Raw genomic sequence first — 27,697 nt, forward strand, 5'->3', positions numbered from 1 at the left:
GAAAAAAGACCCCCCCACCCCTGCTTACTGTAATCAGTCTCAGTTCCTCTGTTACTAGAGCAGTGATTTGCACTTTTACTAGTTATCACATTGACTATCACATAAGCACAAGTTTGTACAAAGTGCTGTATCTATTTAAGCCCATATGCATGGAGCACTGGAAATCAAACTGCCCTAAAATCAATGAATCCACACCACTGATGTCATTGTAAAGTATAACAGGCTTTATTTGTAGTCATGTGACCTCGTTCAGCCAATGAAAAAAAAATAAAAGCATAAAAACATTGCAATAGCAAATATATTTAATGACGCACATACATATATGTAAATATGTGTGCTTGTATATATATGTATATGCATATGTACACACGCAGACCAATGTGCTTCAGACACTTCAAGGAAAGGTATTGTGCTGACACTGCTGAGCTCTTCAGCCGATCGTCCTGTCTCATAGTCTGTTTAGCGGAGGATTATTGGTCATCAAAATCTTTGGCAAAATACTGAGTGGAGAGGGCTCCTTAAAATAATCCAGTTCAAGTTGACGCATTAATAGCTCCTGTACATATTGCTTATTATGGGGGTTACGTTGCTGTGCCCATATTTTAGATCACTTCTATAAAGTTGCCCCCAAGATGTCCTGGGTATTGTATTGCTGTTTGTGAAGTCCCATTCCAGTCCTCTCAGTGAGTAAGGCTTTTTTGCATCAGTAAATAAGAGCAGAATTGAGCACTACACAAGGCTTATAACCCTGCTTATGGCTGACCCCAGAATGCCTCATATATCAGGGTTGAAACCATTATGGCTCTTTGGAGAAGTTCAAGAAGGAAGATCATTCTTCCCTTAATGTTTGGACGGCTAAGGAGTCTTGGAACCACTGCTATCTTCCTCTGTAGGACTGCCCTCGCTGCTTTCACTGGAGGGGGCTTCGCTGGGTTTAGGGGTGTCTGCACCATCCTCGAAGGCCTCTGGATTCTCCAGCATCTCCCGGATCAGTGGAGGCATAGGTCCTGGGATCTCCATTTTCAATGTGATTGCCCGTTCCGCACCTGTGACAAAGATAATGAAAAATTTATGTCAGCTTAGAAACAGGTAGTATTAACTGTGCTATGTAATCCTTGTGACTTTTAAATAGTTACTAGCTTTTCACACAACTTCTGCTCACCTAACAGCCCATGTGTGTATCATCAATCTTGTAATATACTTGCATTAAAAGATTACCGCTGAAAATCAAGTTTGAGCCGCCTATGACTAGGGGTCTGTCTTTCCAGCAGCTTTAGTATCCACTGCCTGTTGTTAAGCATTTGACTTCTCTAGTAACAGGGACATGAGGAAATTGCACAGAGGGGCGGGAATTCAGATGCTACCTTGCAGATGATTGGAAGAGGGTTATGCATGGGAAGGGTGGGAGTAGAAGTACTGGTCAGTACAATACTGGAAGAATGGATGGTTTAGGACACATCTCCCACCTGTAAGTAGATTACAAATAGCAGGCCAGCAGAAAAATAGGAAAATATATATGGAAAATTGAATTGATAGCTCAAACTGGGTGCAAACAACAGCAAAGCAGCAGCCAATGAAGACTTGGGCTGCCTTTGAAAGTTTTTGAAAATTCATTCAACTCTTTAAGATTTGCTGTTTCGTCTAATATAACAAGCTAGCCATTTCAGCAGTTGACAAATATATTCAATATCAGGCTTCCAAATAGTCAATAAATGCACTGATGTAACTATAGGGGATGCAGGGGATGTGGTTGCACCCGGGCGCAGGAGCCTTAGGGGGCCCATAAGGCCTCTCTTCTCCAAATAGGGAGCCCAGTACTATAAATAAAGCATTATAGTTGGGGGCCCTGTTACAGGTTTTGCATTGGGGCCCAGAAGCTTCAAGTTACGCCTCTGCGTTAAGGATTTAAGAGAAGTTGGGGGGCCACAAGAAAAACTTTTGCACCCGGGCCTAAAAGCCTTTAGCTACGCCCCCTGAATATATGGCATATGACTATGATATCTGGTATATTATAAATGGTTTTAAACTGCACATGGTAATTTTAGTGACTCTTTTTTTTACCTTTGGTGCTGATTCCGCGTAAGTCTGTGATTTTCATAAGCATACGAGGAAACATGTATGGCTTGTTGGGTCTTCGCCTTCGAGCATAAAATTTAAGAGCTTCCAGCAATGGTTCCTGGAGCTTTTCTACCTTTTCTGGCTCTTCCAAATCCATCCGATCTATAATGAAGAATGCAAGTGCAAGAATTAATACCATGATGTTGTAAGTACAAAAAATACGCTCATCAGCTTCCTTGCTCATAGTCAGTGCAGCATGAAGATATCAATGCCATAATTAGCATAATGGCTAGGTTATTGGATTAATTAGTATGCTTAATAAGCATGTTAATAACCCTAACTACACAAGACTTCCTCTAGGTTATGAAATACTCAAAAGTCCTTCAGAATATGTGGCATTTCCTCATACAGCCAAACCTTTATGCTGTCATACCATACATAGACAGTGCTTATTCAACAGTACACAGATTTTACATGGTGTTATAGGAAGCACATCATTTCTGTAGACAGTGCTTAAACTAGTGTGAAATTTAACTTTTTTTTCTTTTCAAAAAGTGGTTGTAATACCTCCACAGATTAGGCAGATGGCGCTCAAAAGTCCTGTTTCTGTGTCATCCATTTCCAACGGGAGCAACTGGCCGGCAAAGGCAAAAACCAAGTCTGTGAGGGGACCAAAACCAGCATTGTGCATCTGAGTCCGATTCAAGGTCAACCCATCGGAAAAAGTCATGGTATCTTGTTCTGGAGTGTAACGTGTGCAAATTCGCAGCATCTAGAAAAATTAGGACAGGAAATGTGTTATATGGTATGCAGTATAGACAACATAGGAGATTGGTGGGGTATAAGCAGTATAGAGTATACATATGGAGAAGGTCTTATATAGTGACACATGTGAGAGTTTCAGAAATGAAGAATTACAGTATATTTAAGGCAAGGAAGTTCAGTGAATTTCGGCGATGGTCACATAGGGTGCTGTAATACTTGCTCAGTGATTACACTTCACAGATAAGATCTGCAGATTGCACTGCGCAATGTTCTGCGATAAACTAGATATGGACTTGTTTTGCTGTTTTTTTGCATGGACATCGTGAGTCACTGATTTTTAGGCGCTAGACTTGTAAGACTTTCGTATGCACATTCAGCAGTCAAAAAACAAAATTGTGTTAGTAATGACTGAAACTACCGTACTACCTGTATCTGTGCCATGCCATTCATTTGATAGGCTGCGGTAAATGTCAGTGGTGTGAATGTTTGGGCAGGAAGTCAAATATTGTGTGATAAGCAATGCAGGTTAAGATGTCACTTCAGAAATGGAAACTTCGTCAAAAGAAACTTTTTCTGTACAGTGGCAGCAGAGACTCTGTCAACTACTTTTACCCCTATAAGCTAAACTTATGAACTGAAAGTAGGTGACCTGCTGAGTCTGGGGATGTAAGTGTTAAACTTACCCCCCCCTCCTGGGTCATTCCACCGATGAAAGCTACCTTTGCTAAATAGTCTACCCATTATAAAATTAGAATGGGCGGACTACTTTGCAGCACTGCTCAATGCTTTGAGCGGTGGCTTCCAGCGCTGACACCATGGGAACGATCATGGAGGTAAGTATAACTCTTACATCCCCAGACTCAACGGATCACCTACTTTCAGCCCATAAGCTTAGCTCAAATTTAGTGATAAATTCCCTTTAAGAGCGCCTACCCACTTGCGTTACCGATTTTCACGCGTGAAAAACGTGGCGTTTTTGCGCATTTTTTGCAGCCCTCCATTGACAATCGTGGGTGCATTAAGAGAAAAATAAGGACACGTATGCAACTGACAGTTCCTATGGGAAAAAAACCCACGAAACGGAAAAAAACCCCAGATGGACAAGAACACATTCTATACTAATTGCTCTTGAGAAAAAACGCAAAACATCGCAGGAAAAAAAATCGCCAGTGGGTGGGAGCCCTAAGTATGTCACTTTGAAGATCACTACTCACCAGGATGTCAAGGCAAGCGGCTTTCAACAAGGTTATTTGGTCGGCAATGGTCAATGTAGTGAAGCCAGGTAAACGTTTGGCAAACTCCACTATCTTGATGATGCATTTGGTGGCAAGTTCACTAAATTTATCCCATAGGCCAAGGTCCAGCTGCACTCGGTGGTCAGCACTGGAATTCTGTAAAAGACATGGAACGGTTACCAAAAAGAGACAAACCAAAACAAGAATCCATACTTTGGATTAGTTGTCAGCCAACACTCATTCAGTTAACAGATATCTCTTTCGACTCCCCCCATGAAAATGCACATTTGGCTCGGTAGTGACTTATCTCTTGGAGGAACCAGCAGGCATGTTGAAATCCAATATCTCGGTTCCTTTTTTCCCATCTGCCCCCATACGGATTAGACCATTGGACATGTACGTATGACCATTGGACCATAGTATGTATGACCATTTTTGAAATGGCTACTTTGTCAGCTGAAATGTACTAGTGGCATCTGTCCATCAAGATCACAGTTTGAAAAATTGTCAAGAGAGAAAAAAATGCTGCTTTCCAGTATACCACAATCAAAGTAGTCCATCTGATTGGCTACTATGGCCTATCATGCCTATCTCCCCGATATCACCCAATGTCATCTAATCACTTTGCTCAGTTACAACTCAAGGGGTCCTTTAAGACTATTCTTACTCCGGACTAGTGATTAGCCTACTTTTGGCATACTAATCGAAAAATAGGCATTCATGTTTGTTTTTTTTCACAGATCTAACTTCTCTCGAATCTTCTATCTCTTACCGTAGTGTATTTGCCCAGCTGGCAGAGGGAAGGGAAGGTTTCCTGATGAGCTTTACTGACTTTCTGAATAAGTTCTTCCATCTCAGGCGGCATCTCATAGCTGTCTGGTACCACCACCTCTTCTTTTACTTCTTTCTTTTTCTTGTTTCTGTCATTTCGTACAGCTGTAGAAAACATAATTCAGGCCATTGATGAGAATGTATGGTGGCACACGTCTCTCTTGTTCATGCCTTTGAACGATCTATGTCAATCTCAAGGCTTTATATGATCCTATACAGAACAGTCAGTGGCTCACAGCATTTCCTGTCACTATTATTTATTAAAGGAGATGTCCCGCGCCGAAACGGGTTTTTTTTTTTTTAAACCCCCCCCCCCGTTCGGCGCGAGACAACCCCGATGCAGGGGTTAAAAAAACCACCCGCACAGCGCTTACCTGAATCCCGGCGGTCCGGTGACTTCAATACTTACCGCTGAAGATGGCCGCCGGGATCCTCTGTCTTCGTGGACCGCAGCTCTTCTGTGCGGTCCACTGCCGATTCCAGCCTCCTGATTGGCTGGAATCGGCACGTGACGGGGCGGAGCTACACGGAGCCGCTCTCTGGCACGAGCGGCTCCATAGAAGACTGCTGAAGACCCGGACTGCGCAAGCGCGGCTAATTTGGCCATCGGAGGCCAAAAATTAGTCGGCACCATGGAGACGAGGACGCTAGCAACGGAGCAGGTAAGTAAAAAACTTTTTATAACTTCTGTATGGCTCATAATTAATGCACAATGTATATTACAAAGTGCATTATTATGGCCATACAGAAGTGTATAGACCCACTTGCTGCCTCGGGACAACCCCTTTAAGCAGCTGATAACAGGAATCAGATGAATATATGTACCCTAATATCGAATACGTATTCTTCCTTGTCCGAGGTCCTACTTGACGTTCCTTGGCTCCATTGCAAGATCTGTACCAGGCCCCAGTAGTTACATGTGACTTACACTTATGCTGTCCTCATTGGTGGCCATATCACCCTTTTTGACCCCTCAAGTCCAAATCCCAGGTGCATTTGCAACTTGTGCACCCTATATAGCAATACCAATGCTTCTTGTGTGTGGCCTCCCTTTTCATGTGGTTAATGATGAAACCCATGTGAATGAGCTCTTAGCTCACCCTTCACATGGGTGATTTTCCTGTGCGGGTTCTGTCCAAATCCAAAATGGGCAGAACTCACAAGGGAAAAGAACGTATTCATTTGAATGTCTTAATTCATGCGCGCAATTTTTCTTTTGGACAGATAGGCCGGCTTCCCCCATAGACTTCTATAGGGGACCTTTGGTGCACAAATACTCAAAAAAATATAATATATTCTATCCTTTTTTGCACAATGAAAATGTGTGCACCAAAATACGGAAATATGAACGAACCCATTGACATAAATGGTTCTATTCTATGCATATTATGCATGCAAAATACGTCCGTGTGAAGCTGGCCATAGTTACAAAAATCACTGCATGTCCTTCTTCGAGAATCACCCATTATTTTCTATGAGAGCATTAAAAAATGCATTGCAATTGCACGCTTTGGGATTAGCCTTCAATTTTCAAGCGAATGGGATAGGGACCGCATAGGATTACAATAGGGACTGCATAGGATTACTATGGGGACCGCAAGAAAAATGAACAAGGAAATGCAGAGCAGAGAAAAATGCGCCATAAAAACGTGCATTTTTCACACGCATAAAATTGCATGAAAATCTCATAGAAAACAGTCAGTTTTTAACAGACGAAAATGGCACTCGTCCGTCTGAATTCAGCCTTAACTGCAGCCCAGAGCGCAAGCGTAGATGCAGCAAACTCTGCGACATCTGTCTACGGCCACACTAGTATCGTCTGATGTCTTTTTAAAAGGATTATCACAATTAATCTCCGCTTCTGGGAGTGACGAGCCGTTCTGGGAGAAGTATACTAGTCTTGTGTCTGCTGTCTCAGCTCCCTTACAAAATACCTCTCGACCTGAACTTTAACCCTAAAACGTGACCTCTGCCCCTGCCTGCAGGTGGTAGGTTGGAAGCACTGCGGGGGACAGAGATGGATGACTTCTCTCTTCTTTTAAATCCCTAGTCTCTTCTTCATTTTTTCTGCCATATATCTTACTAAAAACCAACATCTGTATACATTACCGAGAGGCAAGACAAACTGGGCATTTGTTTTCACCGAGGCTCAGACAAGTTAGTAAATCACATTAGGTAGAATATTTGGAGAAAATACTGAATTACTGTATAAAGGTCAGCGACCCCTTTGTCAGAACACTTAAGTCTGAGCAGTCGTGTAAAGACATGATAAAATATGAACGGATTAAAGGGGTTCTCCGGATCTACATGAAAAGGACAGAAATGATGACAAGACTCACTCAAACTTTGTAATATGTCTTTTGAGAAGACATATTTCAAACTGCATGAGCTTTAGGATAAAGATATTATTGCAAACTTTGAACTGATCATGTGCTTGTTTTAATTAACTTTTTAATGCATAACTAACTTTATTTATAGAAACCCAGAGAACAAAATGACAAACAATGTCCATCTTTTTTTTTTTTTAGTAAATTGACCAGCAGTAATGAAATGTGGTCAAAAAAAGGGTTACAGTTGATAGAAATAAGCCTATTATCAATTATATGCATGGTATTCTATAAAGAGAATACTCCATGTGTAAAAAGTATAAAAAAAAGAGTGATTCTGACCGAATAAATGATTACTTGTGCCGATATGGCTTCCGTCAGTGCCAATGACACATCTCCCATTATTGAGCACCCTTATACTGTATTATGCAGCAAGAACTATGGGTTCAACTCCTCTCTTTATATAATCTATCTATCTATCTGATATCTATCTCTCCATCTATCTATCTGATATCTATCTATCCATCTATCTGATATATATCTCTCTATCTATCTGATATCTATCTCTCTATTTGATATCTATCTCTCCATCTATCTATCTGATATCTATCTCTCCATCAGATATCTATCTATCTATCTCATATCTATCTATCTCATATCTCTCCATCTATCTATCTGATATCTATCTCTCCATCAGATATCTATCTATCTATCTATCTATCTCATATCTATCTATCTCATATCTCTCCATCTATCTATGTGATATCTATCTCTCCATCTGATATCTATCTCTCCATCTGATATCTATCTATCCATCTATCTATCTATCTATCTATCTATCTCATATCTATCTATCTATCTCATATCTATCTATCTATCTCATATCTATCTATCTATCTATCTATCTATCTATCTGATATCTATCTCTCCATCTGATATCTATCTCATATCTATCTATTTTATAATTTTTTTTACATAGCCCCATATAAATGGAATAAAAATGTGATTATTTGACAGCTACACCAATATATGTAAAAAGCATATCAATCACTTAAGATAATAATATCTAATTAATAACTATTAATTGCGCCAAATCAGCTGTAAAATCTAGTTTGGTTTCTCACCCCACTTGTAGTTCTCCCTACTACTGTACATGTCACAGCGTTACTCTCGCTCACCCTACTCCCTTGTGTCCTGACTTTCCTCACACATTTCCTTGTGAACTTCCTTTTTACCTCGGGATAAAGTGTGCGGGACCCTAACAACAGGAAGCCAGGCGCCGGAAACCCACTTATAGCATGAGAAGGGCACAAAGACTATGAAGGGAGAAGATGGAGAGAGAGAAATATGGGGAGAAAAAGCAAGAGCATATGATAAACAGAGAAAGGGAGAAAGAATGAACAAACCCACATTTAACAGAATAAAAGTTTCAAGACCAAACCGAAAAGAGTTAAAAACTAGAGATAATAGGAGATGTACAAAAATCGAAACAGGAAAACAGATAGGAAAAGAGTAAGCAGTGATAAAGACTTGGCTGTACAAGTCAAAGCGAGATTACTCTGAGAACATACACAGGGTACACCAACACATGGCCGCAGTACAAATATAGGATCCTTACGGTCATTATACAGTTTTAGTTTTTGCCAAGCAATGTACAACACACAATGAATGTTCCCCACAGGTACTTGGAGGCTATAAGAGGGGATTAGTGACTACAAAAACTACAATCCAAGGGAAAGAAGAAGGTAAAAAAAGTAAGAGAGTGATAAAAACCAAGACTGTCAAACTGTTAAAATCCTTAATGTCATACAGAGCCATAATATGGTTCCCAAAGAAGTCGATGTGGCCGCACCGCATATCCATATGCCTCTGATTACATACAAAGGCATTCAGAGGAGTTTTTTTCTGTATGAATCCATCAGAAATAAAATATATATATTGCTACAAGTCATTCCTAAGTTCAGGCATTAAATAGGTTCAGCAATAAATACATTGCTAAGACAGCCAGCTACTATTCAGTTCATATTAAACTATGTGCGATATTGGAGTGTTGTCAGTACAAACTATAACACATTCTTGTCATCCTTAGCAGATTTGTATATGTATATATATATATATATATATATATATATATACACACACAACGATACAGCTATGTTCTCCACATGTAAAAGAGCTTTAGGAGAAATTTGTCTTTTCTCTAATCTAGATTACTCTGTACAGGTCAATAATCTCCATAGTAACCCCCATATTGGCCGCAGTAGTAATAGTGACCCCCATAGTGACCGCAGTATTATTAGTGACCACCATAGTGGCCTCAGTAGTAATAGTGTCCCCTATATTGTCCCGAATATATTAATAGTGTCCCTTATTTTGGCCCCAGTAGTAATAGGGACCCCAACAGTGGCCGCAGTAGTAATAATGTCCCTAATATTGTCCCCAGAAATAATAGTGACCACCATAGTGGCCTCAGTAGTAATAGTGTCCCCTATATCGACCCTGGTAGTAATAATGACCCCCACAGTACCCCCAGTAGTAATAGCGCCCCACTGAGACTGATATACTTACCTCCTCCTTTTCTTCCTCTGCTCGGCGCTGCTGCGGCTGGAAGTGTATGTACCTGGACTCCTCCTCCCTTCTTCTCTCCTCCTGTGGAACCAAGGAGGAGAGGTCAGGGGAGGAGGATCCTGTGTGCACACTCTGCTGTCAGTTTGTGCACCCATAGCAGTGTCACTGAGTGATTACCAGCTGGGAGGCCGTGGCACCCCAGCTAGTAATCACCCTCATGGTGACCAGGCGTCCCGAAAATCGAGATGTCTGGTCACCGTAGTCTAGTAGTACTAGTAACGAACGGCGCGCGTGCCCACAGAGAGGGCTCTGAGCACCCCCCTCTGGCACGCATGCCATAGGTTCACCAGCACTGCTCTAGTCTTTCTCAATTCTTGTCCTCAAGTATGGAAAGTCTGCAACATTTACAGTACAAAATATGTAGATGAGATTTTTAAAAATTTCATCCACGCAGTGCGGAAGCATTCCACATGAAATCCACAGCAGAACTGACATGTGGATTTAAAATTCACAGCATATCAATTGATGCTGTGTATATCCAGTGCGGATTTCACCTCCAAAATCCATGTCCAAATCTGCCCAAATTGGTGCGGATTTTCCACTGTGGATTTTCGGCTGTGGAAAATCCATAGCACTTCCAACATGAGGATTATGTGATTCATAGGCATCCAATTGCCGGGACATCTACTGATCATGAGAACGGGAGATACGTAATAATGGAAAGATGGCCGAGTATGTGCGCTGGCACTATATTCATCTCTATGGGACTAGAGAATCAGAGTACAGTGCTCGGCAATCTTCCCATAGAGATGAATAGCGCGACAGCTTGAAAGCTTGGCTACCAGTCCATTTATATAGTGGGTACATGGGACCCCCCATTCTCCTAATTAGTGGGGTCCCAGAGGTTAAACCCCAACACGTATCTTCTATCCTATGGATATGGGATATGTTTACAATGTGGGACATAAAAGAAGTAGCTGCTGCAGGGGAAATATAGCATTATCTAATTCATGGAGAGGCTAGGATTACCAGAGCAGCTCTTTGTCTCAAGCAGAGACAACCCCTTTAATCATGTTCAGTAGAGTCTGTAGAGATAAGAAACCTCTGTGCATTTCTATATAAATGCACACAGAGGTACAGTATAGGCTACCAATTTCACAAATTTAGGGTGGCTTCACACAGGCCAACTATTGGCCAAAAAAATTGTTCAAGTGCTGCGTGGGACTCAACAGGGTACACAGCGAGAAATCGCTTATTAGTCGCTAGTCAGTTTGTTTCAGCTCATGGAAAAGAAGTTTTCGTTCAGTGTAAACAGGCAGTCACTCACCGTTAAACAACTGCCTGTTCACTGTGAATGGATGCTGGCAGCTGGAAGAGATCTCCGTTGTACTCTACCTCTATTTTCTGATTCACAGTAAAGCCACCCTAACAAGAACACTTTTTTCATACCATCAATTTACCAAGAACCACTTTAGGACATTACTAAATAAAACTATGTAAACAAATCCAGAGATGTTAAATCCCAATATAATTGTAATTAATTGTATTTATCTACAGTACTTTGACTATCATCTCTGATTTTAACACTAAGGGTACTTGTGCATGTGAGGACCCGTTGAGCGCAGATGTCATCCCATCGCCGATCACTTCTGTGCTTTCACAAGGAACGATCATCGCTCAGTGAACAGAGGGGCCAGGACTTGCTCCAGCCTGCCTCCATTCACAGTAAACAGGCAGTCATTCATAGACAAACAACTGCCTGTTTACATGGACTTATCATTCATTTATTATGCATGCAGAAACTGAACGGCGAACGGATTTATTTGTAATCGTTCAGTTGGTGCATGCATTTAGACTGAACGATAATCGTTCAGATTTTTGCTGGATGTGGGTATCTGAATGATTTATTGGCTTGCGTAAAAGAGCCCTTAAACAATCAGTGAAAATAAAAAATACAGTGTCTCCCTGAAAATAGGACCTATCGTAATTTTCGGAGAGGCTTGAAGCTCTACCCCAAAAATAAGCCCTAGCTAAATTACCTTTAAAAAAAACTAAGCAATACATTATCTGGGAGGCGCAGTCCATTGCATTGATTGGCTGAGCAGTGGTCGCAGAACCAATCACAGCCATCGCGTTGCAGAATGCGGGATTTATGAATTGGCTGAGCCGTAGCATTGATTGGCCAATTCATAAATCCCATCTTTGGGTGATTCTCGAGCTCTGCTCAGCCAATCAATGCAGCGCTCGATGAACCAATCACAGCCATCACATTGGCTCCCCGCGCACTGCATTGATTGGCTGAGCAGAGCTCGAGAACCAATTAGAGCCATCACTTCCTGGAGGAGGGATTTATGAATTTCATAACCAGGAAGTGATCCTCTGTCGGCGTCCGAGGACTGAAGAAAGCGCGCAGAGCTCCGGAGACCAGAGAGAGGAGCCGGACCACGCCTGCTAGGTAAGTATTTTAGGACATGACCCAAAAATAAGATCTAATGCCTCTTTTGGGGCAAAAATTTATATAAGACAGGGTATTATATATGGGGGCAAACACGGTATGTAAAGAAATGAATAATAATATAATATGTAACAATGATGTGTAGCAACCATATTAATGTCTCACATAAAACAGCTCCAACGGATTGTATAAAATGTCAATCCAAAGGAAATAAATCTAGAGAAGATCTGAAATGTTGCCATGACCTATCCAACAGAGTATACTTGATGTAATATATATGTCAATAAACAGGACTCGCTTAACAGGGTGAAATTGTGCCCGTTTTCTTTTAATCTCTTCCCCATGGAATTACGGGAATAAAGGCTTTCACACTTTGATGATGGCAGTGGGGCTCACTTGTTACTCGAGTATATGTTTACCCTTCTGGAATTCAGAACCAAGGAGCCTGTCTGTGTAAAGAATCTATTTAGACGAGCGCCCAAGGGACCAAACGAGGTGCTGGGATTACAAGGAATGCAGAATATATAGCTTTAACCGTGTCAGCCTCTGGTGTGAAAGCTCTGACCCTTTCTTTTAACAGTATTGTCTATTTTACTCTTTACAACCTTCGTACTATTGATCGTTTTACAATAACTCACCTTCTTTCGACATCCCGACTTGAAAGCATTTCTGTAGTCGGCAAAATTGGCAGCGATTTCGTGTCACCTTATTGATCTGGCAGTTCTTATCCCGATGACAAGTGTAGACCATGTTCTTCTGTATGCTGCGACGGAAGAAACCCTGCCAGACAGAGGGAAGGGTGTGAGGTGAACGGATGAGATGGGTGCAAGACAAAAAGGAGTGAAGAGAAGACCAATAATGAGACGGGAGTGATTTATATAGGAACAAGTGTGCGGGAGACAAATACAGTTAGCTACAAAAACACAATGGTAGAGGTAACGTCCAATGGGATGAGACATTGCGTATGTGTGACACCGAAATTACAAAAGAATGAACTCCAAGATCATAGCGGAGGAGGCGAGTAGGAAAACAAAGCAAGACATCGCTGGCTATTGATCACGAGGAAAAAATGTTCTGAAAAAATAGAGGAATGTTTCCTTTCTAAATATGAAGCAGCCTCTTTTTTTCTAGCAGAGCTGTTTGAACACGTACCACCCTCTGTGGTGCAGAGAACGGAGCAAATACTGAGCCGAAATCATTGATTACTCTAAATAGACACAGATGATGAATGTGCGATGGCATGGGGAGAGGGAGACAAATGAGTCAGGGGAAAGTAAAACTCTTAACAGATGGAGATACTGAGACAATGACAGAGGAAAAGAGGGGTGAAACAGAGTTAGTCAGATAAAGGGATCAAGAATCACCGCAAGAAAAATCAAGGTCTACTGCTGCCTTGACATGGTGGAAGCAGTGGTTATCCGACTCATGACTAAAGGTGTCCTAAGGAAAACTTGGCGGACTGGTTGATTTTGGTGGGATCAAACAAGATCTAATGTGTATATGGATCTCTTGGCTTTCCTTGATGGTGAATGTCGGGAGAAGAAGGGTCTGCATATTGAATTTCAACATGCTCAATCCTATTAGTTCTACCAGAAGACCTAGGAATGGCTTTCCGTTGAAGACAACATGCACATTCGGCCAAGCATTGTGTACATATTAGTGGTAGGAGTCAAGAAAAATAGCTTTTGGCAGAATGAGCACTTTTGGCTGGCAGTTATTTCATGTGGAAGGCCAGTCTACGTGAAGTCAATGGTCTCGGATTTAGGATGCTATAATTATCATAATTTGAAAGATTGCTTAAGTTATTCCCAGAAAACCATTTCTATAGTGTATTTTGTATATGGTTTATTTACACAATGTTCTGTTGGATAGATATGCTAAAAACTCTGGGTATATATCGTCTGTAGACATAAACTGAGATGACTGCTAAAGTCTATTTTGCATAAGTATAGCCTAGTAGCTAGTGCTCCTTTCTATCAGCACTGGGGTCATTGCTTGAAAGCCAACAGAGTGCTTCACATACATGGAATTTCTATATTGTACACATGCTTGTGTGTTGTTATCTACCTCAGTAATTGTGCTTCCATCCTTGGGCTTTGTGCATATAGCACCTGCATACCGTGTTTTCCCGAAAATAAGCCCTACCCCGATATTAAACCCTACCCTGATCTTTGGGGATGAGTCAATGGGGGAGGGGGGGCTAAAAAATATAAGCCCTATGCCGAAATAAGCCTTAGCAAGCCTCAATGCCAATAGAGCATTTCTTGCTGGTAACAGGGCTTGAATACCCCAGCAAGTGATTGGTCTGATTGATTCACGAGCGCTGCCTCAGCCAATCAGAGCCGGCGCTCGATGAACCAATCACAGTCATTCATTGAATGACATCATTGAACGGCTGTGATTGGTTCATCAAGCGTCAGCTTTGATTTGCTGAGGCGGCGCTCGTGAACCAATCTGTGCAATCGCTTGTGCAAGAGATGCTCCATTGGCGTTGAGGACTACACAGAAGCCTGCTGGAGCACCAGTGACCAGCTGGAGGGACCCGGATGACGCATGCTAGGTGAGTATAAGACACCCCCTGAAATATGGAACCCTGTACCTCTTTTAGGGCAAAAATGAATATACGACAAGGTCTTATTTTCGGGAAAACGCGGTGGCAGCAAACAGAGTCCCTACTGGTCTATACTAAAGAGCAGAATGGTCTCTCTTTGCCTTCATACAGCATTATGACGAAGAGGTATTGTCCATTTAAAGCAATCCTCCTACCAAATGGCATCCAATTAATCATAGCACTTTTTTTACCCTCCCGAAGGAGATCCAACGTAATCTTGTAGATATGATATAGTATACTGGCCTGATGAAGGGTCATAAGTAGCCTCGAAAGCTTGCAGTAACAATTTATTTTTTTTAGCCATTAAAAAGGCATCACATCTACAAGATTACGTTGTTCCTCTTACTTGGAGCTACAACACTTTGTTCCACTGGCTAACATGGTACTACACTTTCTTTTTTTCCCTTCTGGATGTATGAAGAGCTAATGGTGGCATCCCACACATGAAAGCAAGAGGTACAGTTTAACATGTCTGTTATCAGTCTTTGGGTTCAAAGTGTAAATTAACCATTAAATATTGGAAATCTTACGAAAGATATAAAATGACACATGACACGCTCATGAAAATTCATAAATGGAATAATATGGCAACCTTAATGAAAAACAGTAGTAATGGCTTACAGTTTTACATCCATACATGGTCAAAGATTCAAAAAACATGCACTGGATGGACTATGGTCTCTCACCTTGCACCCTTCGCAGGAGCTGACCCCGTAGTGATATCCAGAAGACTTATCATTGCACACGAAGCAAGGCTTGTAAACACGTGGAGGTGGGGGAGGCGATGGAGAACTTGGCACCATCTCCTCTGAGCTGGTACTTTGTGTTTCTACAGCTGTGTACAAATAAGAAGAAACGAGATGGTTAGGAACCTCTAGAAGTTAAAATCTGCTCAATGAACTTCCATGACTTAACTTGTACCATATTTCTGCTGATGACCGGTACTACGGCGCATATCATTTGTTATGTATACCTATAACATACCCTTGAACCTTTTCTTCTTTCCCTTGACTTCACAAAAGTTTTTCTTATAGACCCACTGCACTACTTTCAAGATGTTGAGGCCAAAGGGTCAGAAGCCACACGTAAACATACATTGCATTCATATAGTCAACAGTGATGGACGTCAATACTAACCAACAATGTAGCAATGATCGCGGAGATCAAAGCATGTCCATTTATTAGACTTACATGTCTATAAAACCCCAAAAGGTTGTAGCCCCATAAATATTGTCCAGCCAGCAAAATATTTAACACGACTTTATTCGTGATTTATAGGAGACTGATTGATTGAATCATCGTGAATCCAGTCTCAGACTACAAAACTATGACCTCCCCGATGTGCACATGGCACAGGTAATGGTCACCAGGAGCTGTACTTGAAGAAAGGAAGTTATGATGAATTTAGACAGATGGATGAGAATATCCTAATCGGAGACCTTTTAATACAGAGGGATTTCATTATTTCTCTCCCTGCTATTAAGGCCGGGTATTTGACTAAAGGAAGTTGCAATGTGAATATCACAAAGACATGTGCTACTAATTTAGCACAGCCCAAAATAACCAGGAGAGGGGGAAAGAAGGCAGCCTTAACCCTAATGTAACCCAGCCTCCGCAGCCCCCTTAGGCCGAGAACATCCCTCGGGGCAGCTCTGCAGATGCTTTTTATCCGAGCTTTCAACACACATAGAATTTCCTGTTACAATGCCCTGAGAAGCACATTCCAGCATTGCCAGGTTAAGAGACTGGGCTCTAGCAACTTATGTCCCTGGGAGAGCCACAGACAAAGAAGAATCCCAGATCCCCACCTTCATAGATATAACAATGCAAGATACGGCTGCGGTGCATATACATGCAAATTACATTTTTCATCAAGTTTTTTTTAATTATCACTATGTCTTATGTTATGCATACATTATAATTGTGGGCTTTATAGTAGAGCTTTTCAAATATGGCAGTAACCCTTATATACAACACAAGAACTCCTCATACATCAGCCAAGGCCACAATGCAGCAAAACTGAGCCATTTAGCTGTGAAGATAACAATGGTATATAACCGCTGATAATAATGGCGCTGCAACATTGCTGACTGAATGATACCCATGTATAGGGCCCAGCATGTTGCAGAGTGCTAAGGCCCCAGAAATGCAGTCCTAAGCTCTCGCTCACGACCTGAAGGTTGCGGGTTCAATACCCGCATGCATCAGATAGCCATCTCAAGGTTGACCCATCCTTCCGAGGTCGGTAAAATGAGTATCCAGCTTGGTGGGCGGAATAAGTTGGCGCTATACAAATAACAAGTTTTTTAACTGCAACCTTAAGGCTACTTCAGACGGGCGTATGAATTTTTTACACCTGCCTAAGTGCAATGCATTTGCGCCATGAATGCAGCACGTATCGGCACATTTTACTGTACTTTTTACCCTTGCATGGGAGTGATTTAAAAAGCTATTTAGCTTTATGCGGTCCAGACGTGTTCTTTTCCCCGCAGTTTTGCACTGTCTTTCGTTCATCACGGTGCGCATTTGTGCACCCCTTCATAGACTTCTATGGGGCCGTTTGGTGCGTAAATGCTCACACAATACAGCATGTTCTATTTTTTTGCGTACGCTAAAGATGTGTGCGCAAAAGAAGGAAATGAGAATGAACCCACTGAAATGAAAGGGTTCTATTCTCTGCATATTGCACGTGCAAAAACATCCTTATAAATGAGAACTTTGGGCCCTTTTACACGGAACGAATATTGCTCAGATATATGCTGGATCTGGGAAACGGAAGTATAGTCTTTTAGTGTAAACGCTGAACAATGAATGATATTCGTTCGCTTACCATTCATCATTCAGTTTATGCAGGCATAAAAATCAAACAACATTCGGCTGTGCAAACAAGATCTATGAACAAATACCCGGTTTCTGTGAATGGAGGCGGGCTTCCGGAAGCGATCTCCGCCTGCATTCACTGAGCAATCATCTCTGGGATGACTATCAGTCACTTCTGCACCCTACAATCGTCCTATGTGAAAGGACCCTTAATTCAGCTGCATTAAACTAGGAGATAAAGTTCAGCAAAAATCAAATTAATGTTCCTTTTTTCAGAAACTAAACCTGATGCTCTTTTTAACATTAGATGACAATATTTTTCAGTACTACTTATACAATGCATTGGCCACTGTACTATAGCACTCTTATTTGAACACTGTATACCAGCATTATATTTATTAGGCCACTGGCTTAACTATAGGGGATGCAGGGGATGCGGTTGCACCCGGGCCCAGGAGCCTTAGGGGGCCCATAAGGCTTCTGTATTCATATAGGGAGCCCAGTACTATGAATAAAGCATTATAGTTGGGGGCCCTGTTACAGGTTTTGCATTGAGGCCCAGGAGCTTCAAGTTGCGCCTCTGCATTAGGCCATTTTTACATCTGCACTCAGGGTTCAGTCTTCCTGCTCCATTTGGGGGCAGGAAATGAGAATCCTTTGGCTGAATGGGTCCATCCTATGATGGAACAAAGCAGCACGGAATGGACCCCATTGACTATAATGGGGTCCGTTTGGTTCTTGCTCAGCTGCCCAGCATTTTACTGGATGAAAAAGGGCTTTTTCTTCCTCCGGTATTTTGCACCGGAGGTTCCAGTGCCGATGTGAAAACAGCTTTAGTTACATTTAATTGGGTATTCTGTTTGTCTTCATAGAGGGCTTGGGGAGCCACAAAATACTTTGTGAGTCCAGTCCTGGAGGTAGCCTAGAAGGGCACTTATTTGTAGCTTTCAGTTCACAAATGTCACTTACATAAAGTACAAGTATTGAGGTTTCCAATTAATCAGTCATATGGAGATCTGTAAAGAAATTGCTGTAATTCCATTTCCCTGGACAATTAGCAGCTAGTTCTCATCTAGTTTGCAAGGAACATCCATCAAGTCCCAGCATTGTCTTTTGTGATGCTTTCATTCAGACAGAAATGGATGACGGAGACGAGTGGTGAGGTTAAAGGAAGGTGTTCATTACAGACTATCTGATGTGTGGGAGGACAGAGACACAAAGTGTCCACTTGGAAGAATGTATAAATAGATTGGACGAGATGGTGAAAAGCTGGTGATGTTGAAAAGTTAACAAAAACCCGATGAAGAATCCGTGGAAGAGAATACACAATCTGAAAACCATCACTGCTCTGTAGACAGAAAAAGCTGCAAGCAAAACTGCAATTTATGACCGGACATTTCTGAACATACTACATTTTACAGGTGTAATAATGCAATTAGCCCATGAATTCCTCTCCTCCCATGGAAGACACTACAGTAATTAGGTAGAGGTTATATCAACTCCCCAACCCAGCCGTAGGGCAGAGCATTTTGCTGTAAATCACTTCTGTAACTTCCAAGAGTTATCTAGTTTTTGAAAAGGTAAAAAAATACCAAATGGTACAAAATAAAAAAAGCAAAATATTACTCAATTCTTCAAATCTACACCGATCCAGTGCAAATGCTCCAGAGGTCACACTGGTCTTTGGCAGCCAACACAGGCCAGCAGTAGTCAATCAGTGGCCTTAGCGGTCATGTGCTTACAACTGGCATCATGGCTGCCTGTTGGGAAACTCCATACAAGCTACACTAGCCACATGGATTGCCATTCAGCCTTTCCAGAACAGACGTGATTAAGGTTGGTCAAGACTCCTTTTAGATGGCACAATCGTTGTTTGCATGAACGAACGAGCTGGTGACGTCATCACCAGCTCATTTGCGCTCATGCAGCCTGTTTGGTCAACGAGAATTGTTCATTTCTCATTCATTCATTGAATGAGAAGTGTTTAAACTCAACGCCAAGTGAATGACCCAATGATGATATTTAGTCCTGCTAAAATGAGAAGCGCACAATTTCCGTTCGTCATTGGCTGGTGTTTAGACCGAATGATTATCGCTCACTTTCATTAGTTTGAATGATAATAGTTCCGTCTAATACCCCCTAAAGATAGCTGGGAGATCTTCCAATAAGGGCTATTGAAATGAACATGCACATTCAGCCAAGCTTTAGCTAACAGCTCTCTCATTTGTATGACCATGCACCAAAAATTCGGATAGGTTTGTTGACTTCCTATCAAAGTTTGGTGCAATGAAATTGTGTAATTAGATGGTTACATTGTAATTAGACTGCACTGCAGAAGATGATGGCTCTATATAAAGAAGAAAATGCTGAGTATAAGTTTAACATCATCATGGAGGCCTTAAATAGTTTTATCATTGCTTACTTAATATATCCGGGTACATCCCGCTCCCCTATGGCTCTTGTTACCTTTATACTCCTGTAAACAATACATTGTCTTCTTTGTATATTTAAAAAGTTAAAACAAAAGAAACAAGTATGTTTATTGAAAACAATCCGTTGCTTTGCAAACACTCGTCCTCCGCACAGAATTATCCGCCACACAAACATGATCAGGAGCCAGAGGCTGACGGCAGCCATAGAGATCTATAGAGTGTAGACAAATGAAGGCCAAGAACAACACTTTAGTGGACGAGTATCCGGGTTTATAGTGCCTTAAATTTGCACATAGGAAAAAAAAATATTTATAAAGTCGTAACCGTCCAGCTCAGTCTTAAACTGGATTTATATCAATTTGCAACAAGTCTTAATGGCCTTTCATACAGACTGACAATTGGACACTAGTTGCATTTTTAAATGCTTGTTCCCGATCACTGCCCACTATAAAAGGGGCCCAGGGATCAAACTACAGTATACAATAAAGTACTTGTTTGTTATGTCTACTAGGAGGGCACAAAAGTGATTGGTTGTCAATTACAGATGAGCTACAAACTCGCTAAGGGCAATTACTCGATTGAGCATTGTCCTTAGCGAGTACCTCCCCGCTCGGAAGAAAAGGTTCGGCTGCCGGCGCGGGTGAGAGGTGAGTTGCGGCAGTGAGCACAGGGGAGCGGGGGAGAGAGGGAGAGAGAGATCTCCCCTCCGTTCCTCCCCGCTCTCCCCTGCCGCTCCCCGCCCGCCGCCGGCAGCCGAACCTTTTCTTCCAAGGCAGGTACTCGCTAAGGGCAATGCTCGATCGAGTAATTGCCCTTAGTGAGTATGCTCGCTCATCTCTATACTAAATTATGATTGTGAATGAGAGTTCAAAATTTCGACCCCACTGACCTCAATGAGAATGCAAGATCAAAGGGATAAACAGCGATCTTTAATTGCACCACCCCTGTCATGGGCAAAACTCGCCTTGTAGCCCAACCAGTATAGGGTTTACATTAGATCAAAGAAACATGGCTGCCTTCTTCCAGAAACAGTGCCACATTGTTTGTATCTAATATTGCACTAAACCTCATGCACTTGAATGGGCATGGACTATAATACCAGATACGGCCCATAGACAAGAGTGGCGCTGTTGCCAGAAGTAGCCATGATTTTCTAATCTCTATTCTGTATAGCTATATTAGTTGGTTACGTAAACTTTGAATAGTTTTATAGTCTATTGTATCTGCTGCTTCTATCACACTTAGTAGTGGAGCGTTGGTGATTTGCACTGTGTATAATTGATTTTTGTTGGTTTTGCTACTATTTTGTTTTCCCAGGTAATAAGCGACAACAGATGTGTCTGGCAGCCTCTTATCCCCCTACTGAGTCGAGGAAGGTAACTGTTGGCCAAACAGCTATCTTATGAGTAAGGCCAGTTTAGGTTGTCCGCATTTTTAGATCTTCGCTGTCATTGAATTTGGTTTAAATCCAGTTGACAGACAGCTGCACCGTTTGTTGGCTCCAGAAGGATTATTCCAAATGAATCAAAATCCAATTAGATTGGATTTAGTGTAGAGCAAATGCTAACCAAACAGATCTAAACACTTGTCAATGAATTCAGTCCTTCATTCACTCATTTAGAACACTAATAAGGGTTTATAGTAAATCCATGGGCTTGTAAGCAACAGACTCTAAAGACTATATTGAAAAAGGGATGTGGCTAAGAACAATCATAAGCAGCTTAAAATTTTATGTGCAATTGTACACCAGCCATGAGATGGTCAAAGGTGGCCGGACACCACTGACAGCTATTCTTTCCGACCCTCCATACACGGAGCATGCACATCTTCTCCAAATAGAGAAGGGAATAATATGCTAAATACTGCTAAAACACCTCTGGTGCTGGCTTATCTCCCATGAGTATAAAGAACTGGGCATGTTGAAATCCAACATGCCGGATTCTTCTTTCCCCCTCAACATCTACTGTCAAGGGAAACCTGGGACACCCCCATACACATTAGATTATTTTAGATGGCGGGCCAGTTCCGCCAAGTTTGGCTGGCATTCACTTAATTTGTATAGCCACTTAAAGGGACCCTCTGGTCTAACTGGCAAAATTTGTGCAGGAACCAGAGGTGGGGAGTAATATAACCTGGTGCCCTCTATGGCTGTACTACCATGGATCCACCTGTTCCTGGGGTCCCTCTGCAATCTTCAAGGTGGCTATAGTGCTTGTATCACTACTCAGTGCACACTGTGTGTTGTTTTTGGATTGGCCAGCACTGCTAATGTGGTCAATCAGAGCGGTGTGGAGTGTCCTAGACTACATTCGCACTATCAGTGTTCAGCTTGCATTGGGTAGTTTAAGACATGGGCTAGCCATCTTGGAAGACCACAGGGGGACCTCAGGCCATAGTATGGCTATAGAGGAGAGCATCAAGTAATATAACTTCAAGTGTCCAGTCCCCAAATTTTGTCCCAGGATAGAAGGGTCACTTTAAGGAAGACACAAGTATCTAATGTCCAAAGTGAGCTGCACCAAATGTATAATGCCATATGCACAATTTTGGCACATTTTGCACCATTTTCCCTATCCAACATATTGATGCAGTCTGTGACAGTGTTGACAGATCATCTTCCTCATTGAGTCTATGGGCCCACGGTAAACATAGGCATCCATAAAGTCATTGTTTGGAAGCTCTGGTGTAACTAAAGTACACAGTGGTCCCATTGAATCATTGCTCAGACATATCCTATGGGGCAATATATTCTATTGGGTGGACTTGAAGACCGTGCCGCTCTGAAACTGTGTATACTTTACAAGTTTCAGCACTTTACATGTAGAATAATGGGCACTCCCTGTAAACCTGTTGTGATAAAAGAGCAGATTCTATGCTTTCTCCGGTACTTACTTAGGGAGTCTATGAGTCTACACGTATGCACTTTATCAACTTTAAACATGTCGATGTATGTTTTCCTACCTCGGTGTAAGAAGCCGTGTAGCAGAGATGTGTGTGCATGTATTTTCCTGTATGAGTGTGTGCTTACTTGTGTGAGCTGGGTGTGTATTTTAGGAATGTTATAGCTAGGATCGCTCCTCTCGGTCACAATAGCAGAAATGCTCCAGCAGGGCTAAACTAAAAGGCTTTTCAACACCTGGGGGAGAGTTCTACCCCCCCCAATGCAAACACCCCTCTCCTGATCCTGCCAAATCAAGAACTGACATAACCGGTCCCTCAGGTACATGCCGCTATTAACTCTTTCATGGTAAGAGATAACACAGTAACCTAGCTCTGCTAATGGACAAGGTACTGAGCCTGGGTTGTTTGTACCAAACCCGTCGAGGCTGCATTCACATCTGCGTTGGAGGCAGATTCAATTAAATTTGACATAAAAATGATGAAAACCGCAATGGAATCCAATGGACGCCATTATAAGTCAATGGGTTCATTGGTCATCACTGGTGTCCATTGTGCAACAGAACCAGCACTGTGCTGTGTTTCCGTTCAGATCAGAAACAAGACACCGATGTGAAGAGACCCTGACTCAGAGTGAATAGGTGTAAAATAGAAATAAGTCAAAATAGTAATACTGTTTATATAGTGCCCACTTATTCTGCAAGCGCTTCACAACTGGGGAGATAAGGGTGGGCTTAGTTGGGACAACTATCATCCAAATAGTCATTTGTGTATTTTTACACAAAGCTGGGTAACAACACTGTCAATTTATTACGGCAGCCATGTTTTTTAATTTAACACAGAGACAAAAAGGGTAAAACACACATAACAATAATACACATGGAGGCTGCAATAAAATCACAGATCCAATAGGTGTAAAGTTAAAGTGTACAACAAGTCTCGGCAGTGCATTGCATAGTACATATAAAAAGAGTATGCCTAAAAGGGTGGTTTCCCATCTGCCCTTGGGGATCCAGTTTCCTGCCCCGTTTGAGGAGCACGAAAGGGAAATCTCTGCAGCTGATTGGCGCCGTCTCTGGACGGAACCGAACAGCGCGGGGTCGGACCCCATTCACTATAATAGGGTCTGCCTACTTTCCGCTCGCCTTTTGGATGGAAGAAAAAGCACTGCATGCAGCCCTTTTTCTTCTGGTATTTGCAGCCGGAGGTTCCGACGAAGATGTGAAGCCGCCTTAAAATGCGCAAGCTACAGTGACAATTGTTATATAAAAGCTTGCATATGTAAATATACCAAGTGCAAATGGGGAGCATGTATAATAGTAGAAAAAATACCAAAAGATGACTGACATAAGTACCCCAAACAGTACCAGAATATATGCATGGAAAGATACCCACCAATGAGAACCCCCCCACCCTGACGCTTTGTTTGGTTTCCTTCCTTTGTGTTAATATGTAGTGTTGTAGTTACCATTTTTGGATTGTGTTACTATGGGGGGCATCAATGTTTGTCTTGACGATGTGCTCCTCAGCCCCTGTACTAAGGAGTCCTGCGTGCTTTTGTATTTCATGCTTTTTTTAATTCATTGTACTCATCTTACATAGCGCATACCTATTCTGCAGAACGACACAGAGATTGTCATCACTCACATCAGTCCCCACCGGGGCTCAAAATCTAAATTCTAAATTTATCTATCAGTACGTTTTTGCGATGTGGACACAACTGGAGCACCCTTAGAAAACCCACGTAAACACGGGAGAATATACAAACTCCATGCAGATGTTACCCTTGGTTGGATTTGAACCCATGACCCAAACAATGCTAAACTGTGCTGCCTATGGTACTGTTACCCATTTTTCTCAGATACCATAGAAGTAGGTTAAAATGAACATGATATTTAAAAGGGGGTTGTGCCAAAATGTGCCTTTTGAAAATGCGGGGCCCGTAGTGATCAACTGATCGTCCCAAGTCTTGTACTGCACAGCCATGTAATAACAGGACAACAGAAGATCGGCCAGGACAGGAGCCACTCTTACTGAGCTGTTCTTCCTTCTGGAACACAGAGGCAATCCGTGCGGCGGACGGCACTCATTCATATGCCATAATAGGACATAGGGGATGCCATGTTGGCACAAGCCCTTTAAATAATCTGGAGGTGAACCATTCTTACTGATGTCTGTGTCTACATGATGGAAGCACAGTCCTGTCTCCTCACAATATTGAAGAACTAACCCTCATTTTAAGGATATTTTGTGGCAGCAACGCTCCCTTCGGGGGTCATTAATATTAGCCATCCCATGAGCGAGATGGAGAGCTACTCCATCACAACCTACAAATAGCCCATTGGAGCATGATGGAAACAGAAGAGCTATTGACAACTGAGCTTATCTCTTTGATGGCTCATCTCAGCACTACCATTTTCTCCAAGTAAATAGCAGCAAGAAATGAAGATCCTAATCAGCAATTCCCTGTCCACATCCCTTTGTATGTATAGAAAGGAGTCAAGGATGGTGGGGGGCCCTTTTGCCTGCTGGGAGATTCAAATGCAGTAAGACAGAGGTGTTTGTGGTGGGGGAAGTCTTGTTGATTTAGAATATGAGCCATTGTCTTATCTTAAAGAGGTGAAAATGACTTGGCTTTCGGGTATTATACACTCGATCTGTGAAGTTTTGCATAGTAATTGCCTGCCAAAGTCAGTGGGGGAAGGTGAGTGCCCCATAGAAGAGAACTTCAGAAAGTGATACCTGAAACTGATCCGACTCAATTCAAAGAAGATTTCCCACCATTCGGTATTGATTTAAATACATATTTAAAATGCTAAATTATGGTAGCGATTGAATATCTGCATTGACCTACATGGGAAATTCCTAGTAGATGCCGATTAATGCCTCCAGCGCACAACCTGCTTGGATCCCGCAGCTGAATCCAACCCTGTGCCCAGCCGGTGATCCCCACGTACCTGTGCGGATTCTGGTATCCTGTGCTGCAGATGTGCCGGCAGGCACGCTGGCGCACATGCGCAGTACAGATAATGCAGCGTCATCGCTGGGCGATGATGCAGATCCCGCGACCTTTCCGCAATGATGATTGCGGACGGGCCACTGGTTGGACGGCTTCCATTGACTTCAATAGAGGCCGTTCACACGGAATCCACCTCAAAATAGAGCATACTGTGATTTTTTTCCCCCGCGAGCGGAAAATCGCAATTGACTTCCAGTCGTAGGCAAGAAAAAATGCTTTTCCATAGCATGCTATGACCGGTATTTGCCGCAGAATCCAGAGGCAGATGCCCACTCTGGATTTTGCAATGCGAATCCGGCTGTGTGCAGGTTGCCTTTGGGGGCCCATAAGGCCTCTCTTCTTCATATAGGGAGCCCAGTAATATGAATAAAGCATTATAGTTGGGGGCCCTGTTACAGGTTTTGCATTGGGGCCCAGAAGCTTTAAGTTACGCCTCTATCTATCCCCTATCTATCTATCTATCTCATATCTATCTATCCCCTATCTATCTATCTATCTATCCCATATCTATCTATCTCATATCTATCTATCCATCTAAAATTCCTTTGTACTTTGTATGATGATGAGCAGGTGTTGTAGTAGTTCTTCCATACATCAAAAGTACCTGGAGGGGCACATATCTCAGAAGTGTGTGACAGCTACAGCAGTATGGCCGTGACTCTAGTTTTCCTCAAGTTAGAAAGGTAAAAAAATCACTACAGAGATGATGATTCAAATGACAGACAATTAGGTATGTGTGGCACATGATCAGTTTGCTTCAATTAGTCAAAACATTAGCACACATTTTGGGGAGCCGGCGGGTGGAAAATGTTAACTTTGAATAGACACAATTTCTTGAAAAGGAAGGAAGTCTGACTATAATGCCACACAGTAACAGCAATAGCAAAACTATAGAGGGTAATTCATATATATACTAAGCCGCAATACCTTTCAGCACCAATTATTCTATGCTAATATAGACTGGGTACACAGAGTAGGTAAAGTTTACGTTTAAAGGGAACCTGTCACAAGGTTCATGCTGTCCAAACCATAGGCAGCATGGCTATTAGTGTATCTTGACGCCACCAGCCTGAGGGGTGGAGATGGGCTGAGGAGAAGAAAACGCAAAAGGATTCTCATTGGCAGATGCATACACACCCTCAGCGATATGCCCCTAGGTTGAGACAAGCTTCAGCCTTCACAGACAGATACACCTACCTTCAGACTTCAGAGGTCCCCCCGTGACAGCGCGGCGGGAGCAGGGGAGCCCGGCCGCCCTCACACTTCAGAGGTCCTGGCACGGAAGGAGCAGGGGAGCTGGCGGCCCCCCGGCCACGGTTATCAGCGGCAGGAGGGGGGTCACATCGGGAGCCGGCGGCGTGCGGCTATCAGCGTTCGTAGGGGGGTTACAGCGGGAGCAGGGGTGACACTGGGAGCCGGCATGCGGCTATCAGCTGGAGCCCGGCTGCGTTGATCAGCGGCAGGGCAGGGGGGGTAGACAGTGAGAGCATGCCTGCGGCTACCGATGCCAGCAGGAGCCGGCGTTCAGATATCAGGAGGGGCATATTGCTGAGGGTGTGTATGCATCTGCCAATGAGAATCCTTCGGCATTCCCTTCTCCTCAGCCCATCTCCACCCCTCAGGCTGGTGGCGTCAAGATACACTAATACCAGCAGCATGAACCCGGGACAGGTATACC

The 27,697-nt window shown here is 42.6% G+C and overlaps 1 protein-coding gene across 4 annotated transcripts in view; it reads right to left on the reverse strand.

Moving 5' to 3' along the window:
* Positions 1-201: 201 nt before the first annotated feature.
* RARG (retinoic acid receptor gamma) overlaps positions 202-27,697 on the reverse strand; it is a 172,665-nt gene continuing 145,169 nt past the window's right edge. For 2 of the 4 annotated variants that reach the window (XM_066584226.1, XM_066584227.1), the window contains 8 exons: positions 15,537-15,685; positions 12,878-13,019; positions 9,785-9,865; positions 4,831-4,994; positions 4,038-4,214; positions 2,626-2,830; positions 2,062-2,220; positions 202-1,046 (listed from right to left, as the gene is read on the reverse strand). In XM_066584226.1, the coding sequence (XP_066440323.1) occupies positions 856-1,046; positions 2,062-2,220; positions 2,626-2,830; positions 4,038-4,214; positions 4,831-4,994; positions 9,785-9,865; positions 12,878-13,019; positions 15,537-15,685 (1,268 nt within the window). In that variant the 3' untranslated portion in view covers positions 202-855. The remainder of the gene's footprint in view (positions 1,047-2,061; positions 2,221-2,625; positions 2,831-4,037; positions 4,215-4,830; positions 4,995-9,784; positions 9,866-12,877; positions 13,020-15,536; positions 15,686-27,697) is intronic. The other 2 variants (XM_066584228.1, XM_066584229.1) reach the window with 1 other exon arrangement.

This window comes from Eleutherodactylus coqui, chromosome 1, assembly GCF_035609145.1.
Source record: "Eleutherodactylus coqui strain aEleCoq1 chromosome 1, aEleCoq1.hap1, whole genome shotgun sequence".
NCBI lineage: Eukaryota > Metazoa > Chordata > Amphibia > Anura > Eleutherodactylidae > Eleutherodactylus > Eleutherodactylus coqui.